Source organism: Melanaphis sacchari, unplaced genomic scaffold (assembly GCF_002803265.2).
Source record: "Melanaphis sacchari strain LSU unplaced genomic scaffold, SCAv2.0 Contig1465_pilon_pilon, whole genome shotgun sequence".
In the NCBI taxonomy this organism is placed as follows: domain Eukaryota; kingdom Metazoa; phylum Arthropoda; class Insecta; order Hemiptera; family Aphididae; genus Melanaphis; species Melanaphis sacchari.
This window is the reverse complement of record NW_020270629.1, coordinates 1-18,921: the sequence shown is the minus strand read 5'-3', so window position 1 is coordinate 18,921 and position 18,921 is coordinate 1. Positions and strand designations below refer to the sequence as shown.

General features: G+C 29.1%; 3 protein-coding genes across 4 annotated transcripts; 2 read left to right on the top strand and 1 right to left on the bottom strand.

Moving 5' to 3' along the window:
* Positions 1 to 932: 932 nt before the first annotated feature.
* Positions 933 to 2,811, top strand: LOC112591873. Its single transcript, XM_025335804.1, has 3 exons — positions 933 to 980; positions 1,428 to 1,538; positions 1,822 to 2,811. The coding sequence occupies exons 1-3, from the start codon at positions 933 to 935 to the stop codon at positions 2,809 to 2,811; spliced, it is 1,149 nt and encodes a 382-aa protein (XP_025191589.1).
* Positions 2,812 to 3,128: 317 nt separating this feature from the next.
* Positions 3,129 to 4,211, top strand: LOC112591874 (E3 SUMO-protein ligase KIAA1586-like). Of its 2 annotated transcripts, none has more exons than XM_025335805.1 (3): positions 3,129 to 3,248; positions 3,476 to 3,565; positions 3,661 to 4,211. In XM_025335805.1, the coding sequence occupies exon 3, from the start codon at positions 3,722 to 3,724 to the stop codon at positions 4,160 to 4,162; it is 441 nt and encodes a 146-aa protein (XP_025191590.1). In that variant the 5' UTR covers positions 3,129 to 3,248; positions 3,476 to 3,565; positions 3,661 to 3,721; the 3' UTR covers positions 4,163 to 4,211. Both variants share the same exon structure in this region, with proteins under 2 accessions (XP_025191590.1, XP_025191591.1).
* A 6,623-nt stretch (positions 4,212 to 10,834) lies between these two features.
* Positions 10,835 to 11,335, bottom strand: LOC112591872. Its single transcript, XM_025335803.1, has one exon. It carries the CDS (start codon positions 11,333 to 11,335, stop codon positions 10,835 to 10,837), a length of 501 nt encoding a protein of 166 aa, XP_025191588.1.
* Positions 11,336 to 18,921: the final 7,586 nt, after the last annotated feature.

Below are 18,921 nucleotides of genomic sequence, written 5' to 3'. Positions count from 1 at the left end.
ATATAAATTCAAAAGCAATACAATAAATTATGGACTGTATATATTATTATATTAAACATATTTCGAACATACAAAAAAAATAATAATAATATTTATAAGGCACATACCACTGTTGACTGCTCGCAGCACCAAAAAACACGTGGCAAAACAAAAACGAAAACAAACACAACGCATCATCGCAACGCAAAAAACAACCGCCATTTCGTGTACGTGCGATAACGCGCACGAAGACGGAGTCGTCAACCACCAGAGGTCGGCGCGAACGCACGACTGCTGATAACGACGGCGCAGACAGGTATCCAACAATTTGTGTTGTTTTTTTTATATTCTGTTATTTCGATGTTTGTATTGATTTGCATTAACCAAGGATGTATGGTTCAGGGGCGGCTCCAAGGGGGGGGCCCTAGGGGCCGCGGCCCCCCCCCCCCCAGACCACCAGAAGCCCGTATTTCTAATAAGTTGTATATTGTTAAAAAAAAAAATTACTAACAAAAAAATCGTATTATACTATCGACTATCATGTACCTGCTATTTATATTATGTATCTTACGAAGAACCTATAAATAAACTATAAAAATATATTAATATAAAATATTTTATAGTTATATGGTATGATATTATTTAATATTTTATCATGTTTAGAATAAATTGCATAAGCACATAAGGCAAAACACATATTTCTGTATGAATTTCGGAAATACCAAGAATAATGAATATTATCTTGATAAGAATTGCTATATTCTATAAATAATGTTGTTAGACCATCGTTTGTTGCGTCGTACCCAATACACGATACGCAATTATTACTGTCTGGACTTTAGACGACCAGTTACTAATAAGGTTATACTTTACGTTTACATTATTTTGAATTTAAATTTTGTTTTTGTTAACGCTACGTTTTTTTTATTCCATTTGGCTTTTTTTAAGTAGTTATGAGTGATCCAAAAACAAAACTTCAAAAATTTTTGTTTACAAAACAGGTATGTGTTATCCAATTAAAAATTAAATGAAATAATATAATTTATCATAAAATATTCACTATTGTGTTAATGTGTTTTATTTTATACGTGTGTATTGCTTCATGCTTGTATAAAATATTACCTTATTTATATAAAAACACCTTATTAAATCAAAGCAAAAATGTATTTAATTAAATTAATTAATAAAAAATTGTTTTTATTTGATTAAATGGTTGTAATATTAGCATAAGATATTAAATAGTAGGTATGTATTTAAATTAATATTTTTTAAAATTATTTTTATAAGTTCTATATTTTATTTTTCTTTAGTTTTAAGAAATATTCAGGTATATATTTTAGTCAAACTAGTTATAAATTAGTTAATGTGTATTTTATGACAATACCTATGATGTTTGTGATGTACCTACCTATAATATTAACAATATTAATTATAATTTTAAATAATAGAAAGAAAAACCTGAGCCACAGGAGGGCAATAATGATGGCGTAAAAAGGAAAATAGACGAGGAGTTGATTACTAATACCAAAAAAGGAGTTGGCCAGTTAAAAACAATAAATGTAAGTGATTTATACATAACTTAATAATTTTTAATAGGTACTTAATAATATAAGCAAATGTTACCTTTACAATGTGTTGATTACAATAATTTATCAGATTGATTAATATCTTTATAGTTTATAACTCCACTAATGTTTAATTTAATTTGTATTTAGTTAAATAATGAATCAATTAATTTTTTTCATAATATAATTATTTTAATTTAATTTATATATTTTTTTTTTAATTCTCCTGGCTAACTTAATTTAATAAAGTATTATTAATTTATGGTTACTGTTTCAGGATAATGTAACATCAAGTAATATGATATCAAAACCAGATATTGGATCTTTTGTGGGGAAAAGTAACTTAAATGATTTTATTAAAAAAGCTATACTTGATAACCATTGGTACCCACCAAAAAACTATATTTTTCCATGTTCTGAACAACTTCGTGCAGGTAAAGTTAAACATCGGTCCCCATCATTTATGCATTTGGAACAATTTCATTGGCTAGTTGTGTCTGATATAGCAAAAGGATTGTTTTGTAAATACTGTTTTTTATTTGCACCTTCTTCATCATCCAACAACTGCCTTCAAAATCTTGTTATAAAACCACTTCTAAAATTTTCCAAATTAACTGGTAAAGACGGTATTCTTAGTGTTCATAATACTAACAAATATCACATAAATGCTGTAATAGCTGGAAAAGACTTTTTAAAAACGTATTCTTGTTCCAAAAATCAAGTTATTAATCAAATTTTTACTCAAAGACATGAACAAGTTAAAGAAAACCGTGAACGACTCCGACCTATCATTGAAACGTTAATTTTTTGCGGACAACAGAATATACCAATAAGAGGGCATGGAGATGATGGTATGCTTATTGATATTGATGAATCTGTAAGTTCTCCTACTTCTAACGAAGGAAATTTTAGAGAATTGCTGCGTTATAGAATACGTTCTGGTGATGTAAATTTAAAAAAACATTTGGAAAATACTTCCTCTCGAGCCACATATATAGGAAAGAATATTCAAAATGAACTCTTAGACAGCATTGGAAGTGTTATTAAATCTCAAATTGTTAAAAATGTTCAGAATTCTACGGTCTATTCAATTTTATTTGATGAAACAACAGATATATCTTGTATTGAACAACTAAGCTTGACTTTAAGATATGTCATTAATAATGAAATACATGAAGAATTTATATGTTTTGTGGATGCTTATAGATCTATTAGATCCAGTGCTCGACTTGGGGGGGGACGCAGGGGGACGGAGTCCCTTAACTAATTTTTCAGAAATTCTAGCGTACCCCTACTTTTATTTTTAAGGGGAACGCACGGGACGCTGCATTATTATGCATTTTTATCAAAATGCACGAATCAAATCATATTTTTTTACCATAGATGTATTATTATTATTATTATTATTATTATCATTTAATTAATTATTTTTAATCATATTTCATAACCAATGTATCATTTATCACTAATTAGTTACCAGTACTTACCACTGTTATCATTATTCACTAATATTTGTTATCAATTATCAATTATCATAGATTTAAAGTTTGAAAGTTTTTAATTTTAAATTTTTAAACTGTTTTATTTCATTACTAGTTTTTACTAGAACAATTGTTACCTATTGGCTATTATATTATTAATACAATGACTGATAAAAAGAGACCACGAAGTGATTTATTTTCATATTTTAAAAAACAGATGAAAGTAAGTAGATAATCAATAATTACTCAAACACTCAGTAACGACAGTAATTTATTAAAATTTTATTCTTAGATTAAGAAGGTATAAATAGTAAATAGTAGTATACTTGGTCACTAGGTACAAGGTACTATATTATACTTTATAATACTTATAAAAGATTCAGAAAAATATATTTGAACACAACATATCTACAGATACTTATTCTATCTCTAATTTTTTTAATATTCTAGATGAGTTTTGATAATGTTAATAATACAGAAAATACTCAAATAATTACAAGTACTTCAAATTCAGATATTGACGTAGTAATGCCACAACAGGTGATTAAGAATAATATATTATTTTTAATTTGTTACAATGTTAGTAAAGATTTTTTTTTTTAAATCTATTTAATTAATTATATGGTTGGTTATAGACTATAGTTTCATGTAATTAATAATTACACGTTACATAATTGTACAAAACAATATACTGATATGCCCAAACTTGTAGACCTCCATGTAAATAATGGTTTGGAAATGGGTCGCATTTTGCAAACTGATAAGGCTTGTAGTAACATAATAGACCATATATCTTCAGAAATGCGGAAAAAAATTTGCAAAGATATAGTAGATAATGGAAGAAAATTATGTATAATTGTGGACGAATCTACTACAATCAGCAACAAAACTATGCTGGTAATTTGCTTAAGATCTGCTATTGCTCACGAAGAAGACATAATAACTTTCTTTTTTGACATAATTGAATTACAAAACACATCTGCAAGTACAATTTATGCTGCTATTATTGATGATCTATCAAAATATGGAATCAACCATGAATATTTAAAAAAAAACTTGGTTGGTTATAAATATTTTCTAAATTATTTAGAGAGGAGTAATAGGGGGTATGGTAACGTGCGGCTTAGTAACGTTTAATAAGTGATGGGGACGCTCTTTTTTTTATAGTAAACAGAGTCCCTCTACTTTAATTTTGCCAAGTCGAGCACTGATTAGATCAAATGATATATCAGCTTCTGGAGAGACAAAACTTACTGGACAGGCTCTTGGTCATATAGTTTTAGATATTTTAACTAAAGAGTTGGCACTTGATTTAAAACGTTGTGTTGGAGTGGCCACTGATGGTTGTGCTGTAATGGTGTCTGAAGATTGTGGAGCAGTTACTACAATTAAACAAGAGTGTTCTAATGCAGTTTACTGTCCTTGCTATAACCATGCATTGAATAATTCGTTGGCACAGACTTCTAAAATTATACCCATAAGGAATACAATAGGTACTCTAAAGGAAATAATTGCATTTTTTAATGCATCAGCAAAGAGGCATTTAGTACTACAGAATATTTCTGCAAAACAACTGACTGGACTATGTCAAACAAGATGGATAGAAATGCATGATGGTGTTCTACAGTTTAAATCTGCTCTTCCAAAGGTAAATCATTTTTTATGAAGTAAAATTTTGTATGACATGTATTATTTAGAATTTAGCACATTTTAATAATTTTATTTAAAATTATAATTTGTTTTAGGTTATTGAAGCACTTACAGAAATTTCCAATTGGACTGATCGAATTTCATCTTCAAAAGCATCTATTTTATTAGCAGCTATAAGGAATACTGATTTCATTATTTCCTTTTTTGTCAACTGCTGATATTTTAAAACTAACACTACCAGTTTCTAGACTTCTACAATCAACATCTTTAGATTTAGCTAATGCTTCTTCGGCAATAGAAGGAATAAAGGAAATTTTTGATGAAAAAAAGAACAATGTGTGTTAGTGAATTTCATAAAATTTTCTTGGAAGCTAGTAACTTAGTAGAAGATATCGGATGTGAAATCAAAATGCCAAGAATAGCCAAATCACAAATGCATCGTGATAATTACCCTGCAACGGATGCTGAACAATTTTACCTACGCAGTATTTATGTTCCGTTATTGGACACTATTAAATTAGATTTAACCACCAGATTATCAACAGATACATTGGAAGCATTTGATTTGCGTCTGCTTTTGCCAAATATTATTGTCAGATTAAATGATAATGATGGTAATGACCGACAAAAAATATCATTGAGGATCATTGCAGTAGCAAAAAAGTTTTCACCTCTTTTCACTGTTTCTGAAAATTTAATGGTTGATATGTTAGAAGGTACCATTATTATTTTTTAACTATACAATTTATTTATTTATAATTATTATAAAGTAGGAGTAACATAACTTTTATCATTTATTTTAGGTGAAATTTGCCTGTGGCTTCATAAATGGAAACATCAACCAATTAATGAACGTCCAAGTACAGCTTTGGAATCATACATGAACTGTGATGAAGATATATTTCCAACTATTAGAACGTTGTTACAAGTATTAGCAACTCTACCTGTTAGTGTTGCCTCTGCTGAAAGGAGTTTCTCTACTCTTAGAAGAGTTAAGACCTGGCTTCGTTCTAGAATGACCGAAGATAGACTATCAGCTTTATGTCTTATTAATGTGTATAACAAAATAGATATCTTAGATCAAATAGATCACATAATTGATATTTTTGCTAGCTTGAAAAATAGAAGGCTTGAATTTGTGTTGTAAAAATTATTGTTTTTTTTTTCTTGTTATAAAGTTTTGTGAAAACTATAATTAAGCCCCCCCCAACTTGGTCTCTGGAGCCGCCCCTGGTATGGTTTGTGGTTCTCTTGGTACTATATGTTTTATATTTATTTGTAGGTTTTCTGCCTCTTTGATTGTGTTGTCGATGTATTTGATTGCTGGGTTGTTCTCATTTTTTAATGTTCGGGATGCATAGAGTATATTGTTTTGTGTTCTCCTTATGTCGGGGGGTGGTTCATTTGCAATGTTTCTTAGAATCGCTATTGGGCTGGATTTGAAGGCTCCAATTGCTAGTCTTATGCCGGTATTTAGAGGCATATCAATCATTTTTAGGTGTTTAGGTGTCCTGAATATTATTAAACCGTAATCAGTTTTAGACCAGATTAGTGCTCTGTAGATTTTTAGTAGTGTAGAAGTTTCACCACCCCATGATGTATGTGAGATAATTTTTATTATGTTGAGTTTTTTCGTGATGGAGTTTTTTACATCTTTTAAATTTGGGATCCAGTTTAATTTGGTATCAAAAATTACTCCCAAAATTTTTATTTTATTTTGGTTTGGTATAATGTTGTTATCTATTTTTATCTGGAGTTTATCTAATTTTTTTTTTTTGTGAATATGATGCTTTGTGATTTTTGACTGGAGATGTTGAAGCCCGTTTTATTTAACCATTTTGTTATGTTATTTGCGCTATTTTGTAGTAAATGTTGTACTGTATTAAGGTTGCTGCTTCTGCAAAGTATGCTAAGGTCGTCTGCGAATAGATTTGCAGTTACAGGAGTTTCAATTGTTTTAACAATGTCATTTATTGATAGGAGGAAGATCGTGACAGCTAGTGACGACCCTTAGGGAATTTCGTTTTCTTGGGTAAAAATGTTCGAAAGGCAGTTTGTAACTTTGATTCGAAATTTTCTGTCGGAGAGGAAGTTTTTTATGTAGTTATACATGTTCCCATTTATTAGTATTTTGCTGAGTATTTGAAGTATTATGTGTCTCCATACGGAGTCATAAGCTTTGGTTATGTCTAGGCTGATCATTCCCAGAATTTGATTGTTTTCTAGGGCTTTGTTAATTTCGGATTTTATTATGTAAAGGTTATCTACTGTGGATCTTGCACGACGAAAACCACTTTGTTCAATTGATATAATTTTATTTTTTTCCAAATACCAAACTAGTCTATTGTTTATTATTTTTTCCATTGCTTTTGTCATGGTATTTAGGAGGGTAATTGGACGGAATCCTTCGACAGAGTGCTTGTCTTTTCTGGTTTATGAATTGGTATAATGATGCATTTTTTCCATTCATCTGGTATTCTTCCTATTCTCCATATAGTGTTGTATAAGTTTAATATGTAGTTTTTGGCCGAGGATCCGAGGTTTTGTAGGAAGCAGTAGGGTATTTCGTCAGGGCCGGGGCTCTTGCTTTTACATTTACTGAGAGCTAGATTCATTTCTTTTAGTGTTATTGTTGCGTTCAAACTAATTTGGTCTGAGTCTATGAGGGTGGTGTCAAATTGTATGGGCGTGTTTTCGGCAGGTATTTTTATTTCATCTATGAATTTTTGTTTGTAGATTGAGTTGCTGAAGCTTTCGTAGAAAAATAAGCCGATTTTTTGAGCGACTTCTTCTGGTAGTGATGTTGAGGTGTGTTCGTCTGTTATGTGAATTTCTTGATCTCGATTGAGTCCTTTAGGTGATCTGATTTTAGTCCATAGTTCTTTCGAGTTGGTTTTGTTGTTTATAGAGCAGGTGAATTTTTTCCATGATTCTTTCTTGCTGTTTTTAATTAAAAATTTGGATTTGGCTCTTATTTTTTTGAGTTCTATGAAATTTTCTAGAGTTTTATTTTTTTTTAATATGTTGAGTGCATCTTTTTTTTTTCTTATGACTGTTTTGATCTCATCGTTCCACCATGGGACTCTTGGTTTGGTTTTTTGTTTTATATGGCTTCCGATAAATTTATTTGCTGCAGTGGTCATTATGTGAGTGAATGTTTCAACCATTTCATTGGTGCTTTGTTGTAAATTATTTGGTAATTCGTTTGTTTCTCTGTCCACCATTTTTTCGAATGAAGGCCAGTTTAGTTTTTTTAAGTTCCATCTTTTTATTTTGTTTTTATTTGTGTTTCCTTTCCTTGGGATAAAGTTAATTTTGATTAGTATGTGATCACTGCTTAGCAAGTGAGGTAACACTTTACACTCTAATCTGTGTGCTAAGGATGGTGGGCAGAGGGTTAAATCTATGCAGGAGAGGTTTCCGTTAGCTATGTTTATGTGGGTGAGGGATGCGTCGTTTAGTAACGCTATGTTGTATTTTTCCGGCAATTTTTCAATTTTTTTGCCTCTGGGGTCAGTTTTGGCAGAGCCCCATAGTGAGCTGTGTGCATTGAAGTCACCGAAAATTATATATGGTGTGGGTAGATGTTGAATTATTTGATCAATATCAGATGAGGATAATTTTTTTTGATTTGAGAGGTATATATTACATATTGTAAGTTTTTCTTTCAGGTTAACTTGAACAGCTAAAACTTCTATTTCGCTTTGGATATGTATGGTTGTGTTTGGAATGTAATATTTGATTTATATTGCTATCCCTCCACTGGCTCTCTCAGCCCCTTGACGGTTTTTGCGATAGCCGTTGTAATTTTTGATGGGGGCTACGTAGTTTTCTTTAAAATTTATTTCTTGGAGGCATATTATTTCGGGATTATATTCTTGTATTAGAAATCCGAGCTCTTCTCTTTTTTTGAAGAATCCATTGAGATTCCATTGGATAATATTAAGATGTGTGTCTATCATGATTGGTTTTAGGTATGTTTTTATTTAGGTTTGTTATGGCAGGAATTTCAAGGGGTTGATTTGTGAATGGTTACTGTAGCGGAAGAGATTGAAATAGAAGATTTAATAGTTTGGTGATTTTGGTTTTTGTAGCTTTATCGCTTATCAGTGGTCTGACTTGTTCAGTTATTTTTTGAAGTGTTAGGACGTCTACCCTGACTTCATCACACAGAGTATGGATATTTATGGATTTATTTGTGAAGTTCTCCATTATGTATATGTATTGAGAAAAAGATATAAGAATTTCAATATTATTTGAGAAAAGACCTTCGACTGGTTTAAGTCCTTCGTTGAGTTTAGAGTGAATGTTTTCAAGTGAACTGCTTTTTTTTTTGTTTTTTGACTGATTCGAGTGGATTGCCGAGTGTTTTGTTTGAGTCTAAAATTTTTTCTCTTAATGTTTTGGGCTGTATGAAATTCTCATTAATCTGTTGATCGATATGGTGGGTGGAGGCTGCTGAAGATGACGAGTTACTAGGCGATGGAGGGGGTCTTTTGATTGGTTCGTTTGGTATGACCATATGTTTATTCGGTTGTATTGGTTTTGTAAGATTTAAAACATCTCCGTTGTTTGAGGTATCGTATATATCTATTTCCGTTAAACTTGTATCATGTGGGCCATTGGATATTAAATGTTCCTCAAATTCTGTTGTTTGTCTACTATTATTGTTGACATAGGTATTTTTAGGATTATTTTTGCAGGAGTTAGAGGTATGCACGGTTTTTTTACATGTATAACAAGTAAGGGTGTCGTCATTTATAAAGATTCTGAAATCGGTGTTATCGAATCTAATAACAATTGATCCGGGAACATTTGCGATATCATCGGGGTGAATGTATACCTGGCGACGAAAGCTGCTTATATGAGCCAGTTCGTCTTGGAAACCGGCTTTCAGAAAGGTAATTTGCGATAATGTTCGAATGCCGCATAAAATTAAGTATTCGTTGATTACGTCATGCGGAATTATCGGATGAGCATTAAAGATAATAAATCTTTTTGCTGGGTTAACCAAACGACGAAAAGGAATTTGATGTTCGTTTATTGTTATACAGGAAAAATTTTGTATTAGTTCATCAACGGTAAATTTGTCCGTAAAATACACGCAGAAACGATTGTTAGAAATACGAGATGCTAACGATATTTTTTTTGTTGATGTAATTTTGCCGAGGGCTTTTATGTATTCTAATTGAGATATGTCATTGATAGTGTTTAAAACGATGGCTTGTTCTTTTTTTGGAAATTGAGCGTTTACAGTGGTTTCAGCGAAGGTTTTTAATTGAGATGTAGATTGTGTATTTTGTTCTTGGGAATTCATGATTGATAAAATTGCCGTAGCAATAATATCAGATATTTGCACCGGTGTGCGCTGGCGGCTTAAGGGGGATGTCTAGTCACACATAGTATGTTTTCATGACCAGAGATCGCGCGTCAGTCGATTTACATCTACTCTCCCCCAACCATGCCATCAGTATACAGCTTTAGTATGTTATTGTATTCAGAGATGGCGCTTTAGCCAATTTATACTGACGTGATCTCGCCCAAAAGTAATTTGAATTCCAAAATTTTAATGCATATAAATCCGGTCTTTAGTTATAAATTAAAAACATTTTATTATATAATACAGGTGAATATTTTATCATGAAACACTCATTATTTCAAAAAGTCTCATTGTTTTTGAAGAAAAAGTTTTTATGTCTTTATAAACAACATTTTTATTTTCTATTTTTAAATGCTTTTACTTATTTTTTTATTTTTTATTAATTACCTATTCCAAATGTTATTTGATTGGTTCATAAAAGAATCGGCCTGCGTATTATACCTATACCTATCAAAAAAATTACAAAGTAAAAAAAAAAAAACATGATTACCTAATATTGTATATTATATATTAAATACACCTAATAAATATTTAAATAATTCATAATAACTAATTATTTTTTTATATCATGTGTATAATACCTCATTGATCGTTGAATATTCAACATATTAATATTTTTAGTTTACATATTATATGAAATAATATTATTAAAAAATAAATAATTTTAAGACTAGGTATCTTATTTTTAGATATGTATTATTGTTTAACATTTAATTATAAAAAATTAAAAACCATTAAATAAGAACAAAAAACTTTTTACAATGTATATTATTATAATATTATTCAATGTCTCTTATTGGCATTTTACGACATAATCTCGGATCAACTATTTCTGGTATCAACGCTTCATGATAAAATTGCACTAAGTTAGTTTCCATTTTACTATACCAAAATTCATCATTTTTCATGATACGTTCTACGAACATTTCTAATGGTGTCCAAACAATGAAGTCACAGTACAACTTTTGCGTAATGTGTAACTGACCTTGGATTTGAAAATAATAATCATGAGTTGCCTTCAAATTAATTTTTTGTGTATTTTCATCGAACTTCAAGTAAAAGGTTTTAATATTCTTAGCGGCAAAATCAATAGTAATACCTTTTTTTGCTAAGGAATATGGACATTTTACTTCGATTATTCCATCGGCGTCTATTAGTCCATCAGGTGAAGCAGCTAAAAATCCATATTGCATATCAACAAATAACCCACAAGACCTTACTTTTATACCTTTTTCTTTTTCATATGTTCTTATTGCTTCAGCTTCATTTATTTTTTCCATGTTGTATTGCATAACTATGTATTTCTTCGCTGTACAAAATTTTTTTTACTAATGGTGTATACTTTGTTGTTGGTCGTCGTTTACATACTACACCAAAGTTAGATGCCGTTAATCTATTTTTCCTAGCTTCAAACCATTGATTGTTTTCGGATTGACCAACTGTAATTTGCTCCAAATGTTGTTGTGTTTTTTCGTTTACCTTTAAAGAAGATATTAATGTTTTTTTTTTCTATTTCAAAAGTCTCTTCGTCCATATCTAATTTTTGACAGTACTCGCCGTAATCTTCTTCTCCCCTGTTTTCAAATAATTTTTTTTTTTTTGTTTCATTTATTAATTTTTTTTTATTGAATGAATTAATAAGTGACCTTCTCTTATATTCAATTTGTAATTTTTTCTTCATACCGAATTTCTTAAGCGGCGAATAAGGACTTGTAGCTACTTTTTTCCATGTTTTATATGACCATTCCGGACCCAATTGAAAGTCTAATGCTGCACCAAAACTTCGGTGTGTGTAGGACCCTTTATTACCTCTATTTATTTGTTTGCCTCCTGAAAATTTAGCGACTAATGACATATAATTTTCTGCTAAATTTGAAGTATCATTTGTGGTCAGTTGAGGTGCTTTTTGAACTAAAATTTTTAAAACGTCATTAATTTTTTCTATAATTTTTTCAAATTGTAAACTGTTTATATTAACACTATTTTCAATTGATGTCTTACAATAATATGGTTTACAATGCGTATGAATATTAAAAACATGTTTAGGTCCATTTTTTAAATCGGCTCTTAATGATTCTACACCTAATTTGTGTTTTGAATTATATGTTATAGCCATTCTTGCCAACACTTTTAATTTCATGATTTTTGTATTTGGTAGTATTTTTTTTTCCATTATTTCCTAATTGTTTTTGAAGATTGAATAAAGCTTTAGTATAATTTTTTACTACGTGATTGGCACATTCTCTTTTTATAACATGTCGTCCATAAGAAACATTTTCTTTGATTTTTTTAAAAGTACTGCTATCCCCGTCACCAATCATTACTCTATACTGTAAGCCATGAATATCCATACTACTACAGAATGCCTCCACAATCATGTCAGACTCCATAGCCGCGGATGTTCCATTCCAATTTTTATAACATACTTCATGTTCAGTTGAAATATTATTACGTTTACGGTACTCACATGTATAACAATATTTATTGCGAACGCCAACATATAAAAGTTTTTTTGTTCTCCAACCAATTACACACGCTACTCCTGATGATGCTGTGTAACGGTGTCCAAAACTTCTGTGTGACCATCCACCATCGACAATAACTGTAATGTATGGAATACCTTTTTCTGTTACATCACCGTTTCGTAATGCAAGCATTTTTTTCTTCTCTGCCAGCTTGAATCATTTCATCCGTGAATACAGTTTTCCAATTCTAAAAATTTTATTTTTATAAAATTAAAAATAAAATTAAAATTTATTTTTATTTTTTTTTGTAAAAAATACTTACTTCACCAATGTTCTGTTCTAATTTCATAAATGTACTATTTGACATGCATTTTATTCCAAGATGTGAAAATATTTCTTCCAATTGACGAAATCCAGAACCGGCCGAAATGACTCCCCAAACTGTAGATTCAGCTATAGTTAGTTTTTTATGACACTCCTGATTATTTAATTTTTTTTCTATATCTGTATGCAATGGTTCGTTGGTCACAGTTCGGAATTCTTTGCAAAATGGACATTCAAAATCTAAATACCAAAAAAGTGCCCGAGATCTACTTTTTACTAATTTGAACCATCCTTGAGTACTTTTAACACACCGTTCGCGATGTATTTCTAATGAACGAATACTTTTTAAAAAATGTTGTCCATCGATAATATAGCGACCTTTAATTTGATTTAATAGTGGATCTAGAGCAGGATTAGGTGGTCCATATTCAACAACTAAAGGCGGTAAATTATCTTCATCATCGCTATAAAAATTATATTATTATAATTATATAAATTATTATTATAATATAATTATATAAATTATATTATAATTTATCTATGTACGGAACACGCTAATATAAACATTTGGTGAAAATTTCAAGTATTTACATCGATTAGTTTTTGAGTTATTACAAAATAAAAATTCGATTTTGTCGAAAACTGGTTTTGCGTAAAAAATCCCGTTTTTCCCTCATTTTTTAGGGTTTTTCCCGATTCATTTAAAAAATATTGAATTTTTAACTTTTGACCCCCCCCAAAACACCAACTAGATTCGATTTCCTTTTCAAAGAGGGGCTGAAGTCAAAAATCGAAGCAATATTACTGCTCCAAATGTTGTCAGACATAAAAAAATAAAATAAAAAAAAAAAACACACATCATTGTAAACTCAATCCGTTCAGAATCTAAAAAATCAAAAATCTCAAATAGTTATTCATTTTATTTTTAGATTCTGAACGGAGTGATGAATGTATTGATATTACAATGATGTGTGTTTTTTTATAATTTCTTTATTTTTTCTGTCTCATCACGTTTTGAAGTAGTAATAATGCTTCGATTTTTGACTTAGCCCCTCTTTGTAAAGGAAAATTCATCTAGTTGATACTTTGAAGGGTCAAAAGTAAAAAATTTCTAGTAGTTTGCACAAGCGTCGGTAAAAACCCTGAAAAAATAAAGAAAAAACGGGAGTTTTCACGCATAATCATTTTTCGATAAAATTGATTTTTTGATTTTGCTGAACTCAAAAACGAATCATTGTAAAATACCTACTTGAAATTTTCACCAAATGTTTATATTATGATTATATTTACGATTAAATTTTCAAAATATTTTGACCTTAGCTACTTATAGACAATTTAAATTTTCGACTTTTTTAATTTTTTTTTCTTAAAATGCCGACAAAAAAAATTTGGCTTTCCAAAAAATCTCTAATTTTTAATACAAGGTTTATTATAAGTTATTCTTATCATAGTAAAAAAAAAAATCAAAAATTATTTGTCACAATTTTTATTTAAAGTTTAAATGTTTACGAAATATATCAAAATCGCGAAAATTTGCAAGGAATTTTGAAGTTGAAAATTCATAAAATTGTTGTGATTAATACTTAAGGTTCAAAAATCTAATACAAGGTTATCCATAAGTTTTCCTTCAAGTAACTGTAAAAAAATCCAGCATCAATATAGAAAAATTTTATGAGCGTATGAAATTTAATTTTTTACGAAATCGCGTAAAATAACGATATACGAGTACCTATTACAATTATTGAAATATAGGTAATAATGTAATGTATCCAACTAATTATCATTGTCTGACAAATCATCTCTGTTCAGAATCGTTTTTCGTATACAATGGTCAATGATACCAGTCATTGCATTCAAATTTAACACATCCATTATAGTGACCAATGTAGTAACCTACTCTCCATCACTACTATACAGCAGAGCGATATTTATTTTATTTTATATAATCAATATAATAAAATATAATTAAAATATTTAAAAATTTAAAAGCTAAATTGTGTTTACAAAAGTATATAATAATTATATATATAAAGGGCCGTTAGTATACTGAGGGCCGCTAAAATTATGATTTTCCCGGGCTGTATTTTTTCTCCCAGTTCGCCATTGGTTAAACACTTGACCACCCTTTTTGTTTTGGTTTTCATGGTGATTTTAAAAATTACTGGGAACTTTAACCTTTTCGATGCACCATCAGAAACTAGATTTACTTTCCCATCGAATAAGACACTGAAGTTGAAAATTGAAGTATTATTTCGACTACTAATCGTGTACAGTCACAAAAAAAAAAATTTAAAACAAAACCAAAAATAATTGTAAAATCTATATACCTATTCATCGCTCCGCTCAGAATTTCGATATAACAATATTGCATAATAATAGGTAATAATATCACGAATAATTCAAATTTGATTATTGTTTATGTATAATTATTAATTATATAAATAGGTAACTAATTGCTTTATTATATTATAGACTACAGCAATACAGCAGTGGTATAAATTTATAATTGTGTATAAATAATAAATAATATTATGAACAAATAAATATATTATCAATGCTTACATCAAGTTGTTAATTGCAGCCTCATTTGACAATGAATTAGAAGCTTCATCGCCGCGCTGATTGTGTGAATAATTATTTTCGGAAATTGTTTCCGGGTCAATAACATAATCATATTCCAAATTATTTTTTTCTATCGTAAAAATTATAAGACATTATAATACTAGGTTATATTTTAGTTAAGATAAGTATGAAGAATAATTAATAAAGTAGATACTAACTTTTCTTTTTGTGCAGTTCTCCAATTAACTAATCCGACATACTTACGTTTTTTACGGAGAGCACTGAGCCTTAAATGACTTTTTTTACCTTTTCGATAATCTGACATTATACTATACAATAGCAATAGCCAAGTTTAAAACGCGAAATTGAAACTATGAATAAATGTATATGAAATATAAATAATACCACAGTATCCCGATTCCTGAATTATAAAATATAATATGTAAATAACGCTTTTGTCGAATTCCCGTAATGACGTCCGTATCGATTACTAAAATTAGAATTGTTTACGAGTTTGAAATACCGCAGTTATACACACATTGTTTTTGTGTAACTACCTATAAAGAGTATCGGTTTTTGCCGCTAGAATCGCCAGCTGCTGGTCACATTATTTTGAAAAGAAATAACTTATTTTACATATTAAAATTTGTTCGATTTTTTTTAAATAAATTTTTTTTAATTCTTGGTGATATTGTCGATGTACGCTCTTTTTAAAAAAAATCATATCAATCAACAAAAATAAAATATTATTATTTAACACTCGTAACATTTTCATTGTAGTTTTTTAATTATTTAAAAGAATTGGAATAAAAAATTAGAAATCAAAAAAAGAGCGTACGTAGATGATATATTTCTTAAATTTTTAGTACAAACTCTAAGGAAATCGACGCATTAGTTTTTACACAAGCAGCTATTTTCTATTTCTTGTTTTGAATAACATATTTGTTGTCTAGACATCCCCCTTAAAAAAAAATTGTAGGACTGGGCTGAGCCGTACATGGTACATCTATACTTCTATAGAATATAATATGATATCTAGATAATATTCACTATTTTTTGTTTTTTACATAATTATGATAACTAGTTATAATTAATTTTTTTAACATTTGTTTTTATTGTATATTTGATAATTTGTAATATTCATATTTTTATGTTAAAATGGAACCGTACATCTTGCGTAAATTATTGTATTATTATTATATATTTCAATTCTGCAGTTAATTGTAATTATTAATATTATACTCATGATGATATTAATATTTATTTTGTAAACATGTACATACTTGTACAATTCACTACAATGTGTTGCAGCGCAAGAGTCCTGGATTTTAATTTGTTTTGGATTTTTTTTCTAATTTTAAACGTTTATTACGATATTTAGCTAACAGGCATGCGTTTTTCGATTATGGTTAGTGGGTATAATAATGTGTAGATGTAATAGTTCTGTATACATTTGCTATTTATATAAATTATAATATGTTATTTTGTTTACATTATTGTTAACGATTTTACCATTTTATTCGGAAGAACCACGTATTGTCGTACCCGTGTCACATGTTATGAGTGAATCTGTTGTTTAATATTTAAACATTACCAGTGCTCACGTATTTAAACATTTTAAACGAATATCTGATTATAAGAACTTTTAATTATTTTTTTTATTTTTGAAGCATTGTATTAATTCTAAATGGCTGGTCGAAAACCAGCTCTTCCAGCATCAGTCATTATAGATGCTGTTTTAAAATTTAAAGATAAAATAATATCTACTAATGCCGTTGGAAAAAAAGGTAAGTACCTACCTACTTTTATTTTTCAAGTATAGATGTATAATATAAGTAGTAGATCTTTGGAAAACAGTCAAGTAGAATAGTTTCAAGCTGATTTGAATTTAGTCCAACATACGAACAAATCGAAACATTTACGTTCGCCATAGAAAAAAGTTTACTGTATCTGCTCAGATACTGTAAGTACCTAGGTATATTATATACTATCCGCTTTATAATGAAAACGCTGGAAATAAACCTTTACAAATTTAATCAATTAGACAAATTATTAATTAATAATAATAAAAACAGAATATAAAACATTTAAATATGCAAATATTACAAATGTATTCACTTATCAATTTGTTTGTAAATAATTTATAAATATTAGCGTCTTGCTAAATAGTAAAAGACAGTTATATATAGTTTGATAATATTTTGTCATATCATATTACTAGTATACTCACTATTTTAATTTTGTATCACTTGTTTTAGATATTTATAACTATAAATCAATTGCTGTAATTATTTGTTTTGATTGTCACTATTTTTATGTTTATTTTAAATTCTAATTATTTCTCAAAACATGATTTTCTAAAATCATCATTTAACATTATTTACATTATTTTATATTACTATATATTATTTAGTATATAATATGCAATTGGATAATATGTAGGTACTAATGTACTATACTTCTTCGATATTACAGTATGAAAGGAAAATTAATAACTCAAGAAAACACCACATTTTAATATGGAAGGACAGTAGTATGAAAATAATAATTATGTAACTAACAAATGTATTTATTATTTACTCCTTTATTGATATAAGCATACTAGATAATATTTATAGTAGTCAATTGTTTAATATTAAATATAAATTCATTCAATGTCTGTATTACATTATTATTGCTTCAATTAGGATTAAATAGTGTATAACAATAATTCACGATACTTTGTCGTTTCTTTTACCGGTATTGGCTTTTTAAGGTCATCAAATAATTCCCAATTTTGCCACATCTTTTACGTAAGCTGTGTAATGCCCTACTTATTCCGAAGTAAACTTCTCCCTCTACGAAAATGTATCACTCCTCGTAGTTCATATGAAATGGAGTTCATATTTAAGACTTGAGGATATCAAAGCTTTATATCCATTGTACACCCTGCATCATTGCTGTGTTCAATATTTCACCTAAATAAGTATCAGAAAATTGTATTAATATGTATCCAAATATTTTAAATGATAATCATACCTTTCCAAAAGATTATTTCAATGAGAATCTCTGGCGATATTGTAGGCTCTATAGTTTGCAATCCATTGCAGCGTGTTGATTCAGGGCTTTAGATAGTCCACATACCAGTTTTCCGTACGGATGCGATCAATTAGAAACTCTTGTAGTTCCTGTAATTGACCATTTTGTTTGGAATGTTATATAGCTTACTGATCGTTGATATGGATGGTGTTTTTCACATTCTTATTTGAACAATTGACTGTCTCAATAACTGAAACTCAACCAACATTGCTTTTATAACTTCCACGACTGTTGTATCACAGATAAGAAGTGTAACATCATTTGTAGGATCTCCAAGGTTGGGTTTAATCGATCAGCTATCAATGCAGCTCTTTGTGTATAAGTGTTTGAAGAAATTCCATTTTCAAAATTGTTGATATAAATTCTATAAATACTGTACTTTTCTGTAGTAATTCATTAGAAAAATCGTGCTATCACAAAAATGCCACCATAATCAA

Bases quoted from the DNA above. Each gene is read 5' to 3' on its own strand.
- LOC112591872 (XM_025335803.1), bottom strand. From the start codon at position 11,335: ATGGAAAAAATAAATGAAGCTGAAGCAATAAGAACATATGAAAAAGAA.
- LOC112591874 (XM_025335805.1), top strand. From the start codon at position 3,722: ATGCCCAAACTTGTAGACCTCCATGTAAATAATGGTTTGGAAATGGGT.
- LOC112591873 (XM_025335804.1), top strand. From the start codon at position 933: ATGAGTGATCCAAAAACAAAACTTCAAAAATTTTTGTTTACAAAACAG. The intron at 981-1,427 runs GTATGTGTTATC...TTTAAATAATAG, and splicing joins AATTTTTGTTTACAAAACAG to AAAGAAAAACCTGAGCCACA. The intron at 1,539-1,821 runs GTAAGTGATTTA...TTACTGTTTCAG, and splicing joins GCCAGTTAAAAACAATAAAT to GATAATGTAACATCAAGTAA.